At 36.9% G+C, this 4791-nt stretch overlaps 1 protein-coding gene across 1 annotated transcript in view; it reads left to right on the forward strand.

Moving 5' to 3' along the window:
* The window catches only part of DCUN1D2 (defective in cullin neddylation 1 domain containing 2), a 37759-nt gene that overhangs the window by 7874 nt on the left and 25094 nt on the right, over positions 1–4791 (forward strand). Inside the window, exon 3 of the mRNA XM_012811523.2 lies at positions 283–451. Within this exon, the coding sequence (XP_012666977.1) occupies positions 283–451 (169 nt within the window). The remainder of the gene's footprint in view (positions 1–282; positions 452–4791) is intronic.

The raw sequence follows: 4791 nt of genomic DNA on the forward strand, positions 1-4791 counted from the left end.
CTCAAAAAAAAAAAAAAAAAAAAAGTTGCCACCTTTGGTAGTTCCTTTCTTTACTAGCCTTGCCAGACCAGGGTCAGTTATATCTTCCTGGGACACTCTACCTAGGGGGACAGCTTGAGGCTCTGTCTCAAAAAAAAAAAAAAAAAAGAAAATTGCCATCATTGATCAATACATTTGAAACACTCCTCTGAACAGTGTGGTAGAGTGTTTTGAGTCTAGCTGCTTACATTAAGATTACTTTTCAAAACAGTATAACTTCTTTTTCTCTAATTTTAATTACAGACCCACAAGATGAAAACAAAATTGGAATTGATGGGATCCAACAGTTTTGTGATGATTTAAGCCTGGACCCTGCCAGTATCAGCGTTTTGGTCATAGCGTGGAAATTCAGGGCAGCAACTCAATGTGAATTTAGCAAAAAGGAATTTGTAGATGGCATGACAGAGCTTGGGTAAGTAAATTGCTATCAGTTTAAATTTATCACAAAGAAAGATACTTTCACCATCACTTATTTTTCAGCAACCTAGTAATATTAATTTCATATCTCTTTATTTTCTTCGCATGTCTTTCAGATCTCTTAGGCATCTGCACTATTAAGCCTTTGAATTCCTTTCACATTCCATCTTAAAGTTTTTTTTCATTTCACATTTTAATTTTTATTCATAGTAATCTCTTAAGTAACTCATTTTCTTATTTTTAATTTTTTTCTTCCAATTTTGAATTCACAGTAAATACCAGATTTTTTTCAGCCATTCAAATTATTTCATAATACTGTATGCTAAATGTAGGATTTGTTACGTTACTGTATTAAGCATTAATAAAAGTGTCATTTTGGTTTTTGCTTGTAACATTTCTCTATTCTACCTACAGGGTTGGGATAAAAGCTGCATTAATAACTTAAGATATTTCTCACTTGTCAGATAAGTCATAAAAGTGAAGGAAAGCACCTTCTGCAGCTGTCCTGTAGTCACTAAGCTCACTGAGCCACGCCAGGCCCTGCACAGTGACGTGCCAGTCAGCAGCAGAACACACGTGTGACAGTGGTCCCATAAGGTTATAATGGACTTAAACATTCCTGTCACCTAGTAACGTCGCAGCTGTCACTACATCATGGCACCACGCATTATTCACGGATGCTGGTGTCAACAGATCTGTGCTGCCAGTCCCATCCAAGTCTAGCACATACAGCTACGCATGTTATATAATACTTGATAATAAATGACTATGGTACCAGTTTATGTTTGTATTACACTCTACTTTTAACCTTATTGTAGAATGTACACTTCCTACTATAAAAAAATGTTAATGGTAAAACAGCACCAGGCAGTTCCTCCAGGAGGTGTCCAGGAGAAGGCCCTGTTATCACAAGAGATGGCAGCTTCGTGTGTGTCGTTGCCCCTGAAGACCTTCCGGTGGGACAAGATGTGCAGGTGGAAAGCAGTGATAGTGATAATCCTCATCCTGTGTAGGCCTAGGCTGTGTGCATGTTTGTTTGTGTCATAGTTTTTAATGAACAAGTTTAAAAAATAAAAATATTTTAAAATAAAAAAGTGTATAGAATAAGAGAGAAAGAAAAAATATTTGTACAGCCAATATGTTTGTGTTTTAAGCTAGATGTTATTACAAATGAGTTTTAAAAACTAAGAATTTAAAAAATAAAAAACTGCAGTAAGCTAAGGTTAATTTATTATTGAAGAAAGAAAAATGTTTTTTAATAGATTTAGTGTAGCCTAAGTGTACAGTGTTTATGAAGTCTACAGTGACGTCCTCAGCCTTCACACTCATTACTACTCACTCACAGACTCACCAGGGCAACTTGTAGTCCTCCCGGCTCCATGTGTGATAAGTGCCTTATGCAGAAGTGCCTTTTCTATCATTTCTACCCTATTTCTACTGTACCTTTGTATGTTTAGATGCACAGTGTTTACGATTGTGTCACAGTTGCCCACAGTATTCCGTGTGGTTACATGCTATACAGATTCACAGCCTGGGAACCATAGGCTACATAGGGCCCAGGTGTGTAGCACGCTGTGTCATTTGGGTTTGTGTAAGTTCACGCTAATGTTCACGCAGTACAAAATCGCAGAACAATGTGTTTATCAGGATGCATCCCCATCCTTAAGCAATGCATGACTATATTTCATGCAGTGGTATAAAAGCCAACATGTTCTACTTGCTATTATTTCTGACTTACTGTAATTTCTGATGTTTCAGTCTTGAAAACTTAGGATAGCATATTTTTACCTGCTGAAGAGAACATAAATCCTTACAATATCTTTACATATTCTTAAGCCAGTTACTTGTAGCAACCAAGGGAAAAGAAAAATGGCACTTATTTTTTACAGTTAACTAATGAATCTGTATTTATCAGCCTTGTCTCTTTAAATGATAAACTTTATAAGACTATTTCTAATACAGATGCCTCTCAACTTGTGATAGGTTTACATCTTTGCATTTTATTTTAAGTGCTGCCAAAATGAACATATGATGTTACATCCTGATAAACCTGTCATAAGTTGAAAATGCATTTAATACCCCAATAAGCCCACTGTAAAGTTGAAAAAATAGAAGTCAGATCTTTATAAATTGGGGGCTGCCTGTAATATCTTCCCATATTCCTGGTGGCTTTGTAGAACCAAACCAGTAATGTATCATTATGACAATGATAACAGCATAGTTCATTGTGTTCTTTTTACTTAGGAAAGCCTAGATGAATACATTATCCCTTCTGCTAAAATCTCCCCCAAATGGGAAATTGTGGAAATGAGTGTTTCTTATGAAAACACTAGTATTTCTTAGTCATTATCTAAAAGCTCAAGGGACATTTTTAAATTCCTGCCTATTATCCTATTGTGTCATAATGTATTTTAAGGATTTTTAATTTGAATCTTCCCAAAATATATTAGATAATTTTGTGTCCTCTTATCTAGAGTATGCAGAATGTGACCTAAGGTGACAAGTTTACCATAGATAATAATACTACTGTTCACATCTCACAGGGCAGCTAACTGTGAAAGCATTTTGTAAATATTCAAGTTCCATATTAAAGTGTTTATTACGGATGCTGCTAAAGTATTAAAGTATCATTAACGCTTTACTTGACTATCATGTGGAGCTAACACCAGTGCTTAGTAATATTTAAACTAACTGCTAAGTGCTACTTAAAAAATACTTTTGCTTTTGTGTCTGTTTTTATTTTCCTCACACTCTTCTGGCCATTAACTCTCTTGACTAAGATTAGAAAATGTGGTTTTAATTAATACTATATCATTTCATTGGAAGGCTTGAGGATTTTAAATATGGTAAAATTTCTGAGCATGGTGTTTAAAAGTGGTAAAGCAGGTAATTTGGATCGATTGTACTATAGGAAAACTAGAAAAACTGGATACATTTTTTTAAAAGACCCAAAAGAGGTGAACCTGGGAGGCATTTGCCAATTCTTTTGACAGCCTTTTATAGGCAGAGGACTGCCAGGTCTCCAGGGTGGGGGACACTTCAGTTTGGAATGGGACAGCCTGTACTTTGGGAGTAAGGGTGAACTGGAAGTGCTCACGAGAAATGCCCCTAGCTAGGTCATCTGGGTGGCCTGGAAGACATCAGTCCCTGAAATAGGCAGTCCCACATTTTTGGTGCCCACAGGGCCTGGCAGAGTAATGGAATGCTGCTTGGGAGAAGCTACTTACAAGTGCTTATTTTCTAATGCGGTGTTTGACACAAAGTCAGAAATAAGCAGGCCTATGAGGAGACAGAATCACATGAAAAGGGCCAGCAGAAAACACAACTGATGGAAATGAGCCACAAGAGTTCCAGGGAGTAGAATGTTGGGATAGACTAAAATAACTTGGTCACTTTGTTCAGATAAGTGACCGAAAAGTTGCCAGAGAACTATGAAACAGAGTAACAGAGCAGGAAGACTTGTGCTGCCTGATTTTAAAACTTTCTGTAAGGCTGCAATAATCAGGACAGTTGGCTTGGGGAGAGACAAATCCAGGGGTGGAATACAACAGGGAATCCAGAAATAGATCCACATGTATGTGGTAGGTTTTTTGTTTTTACAAAGATGTCAAGGCATTTCAGTGGAAGAAGGGGAAAAAAGTCTTTTCAATAAATGATACAGAAATAACTGGATAAACATTAAAAAATTTAACCTCAATCTCTGTATTGCACATAAAAGTCAACTTAAGCTAGATTGGAGAGTTAGACAAATTTAAAATCATAAAGCTTTTAGATAAAATATAGAATATCTTTTTTTTTGAGACAGAGCCTCAAGCTGTCGCCCTGGGTAGAGTACTATGACATCACAGCTCACAGCAACCTCCAACTCCTGGGCTTAAGCAATTCTTCTGCCTCTGCCTCCCAAGTAGCTGGGACTACAGGCACCAGCCATAGTGCCCCACTCTTTTGGTTGTAGCCATCATTGTTGTTTGGCGAGCCCAGGCTGGATTTGAACCCACCAGCTCTGGTTTATGTGGTTGGCACCTTAGCTGCTTGAGCCACAGGTGCTGAGCCTAGAATATCTTTTTGACCTTGGGTTAATCAACACTTCTTTAGAGAAAATGTAAAAAGCACAAATTATAAAGGGAAAAGTTGCCAGATTAGACTTTACCAAAATTAAAAACTTGTTTGTCAAAAGTTACTGTTCAGAAAATGAAAAAGGCAAAATGCAATGGGAGAAATTATTTTCTATCAAAATATAAGAATATATAATTTTTTTTCTTTTTTAGAGACAATCTCACTTTATTGCCCTCGGTAGAGAGGCATGGCGTCACAGCTCACAGCAACCTCCAACTC

This window comes from Otolemur garnettii, unplaced genomic scaffold (genome assembly GCF_000181295.1).
Source record: "Otolemur garnettii isolate 467f Iridium unplaced genomic scaffold, OtoGar3 scaffold00161, whole genome shotgun sequence".
Lineage (NCBI taxonomy): Eukaryota > Metazoa > Chordata > Mammalia > Primates > Galagidae > Otolemur > Otolemur garnettii.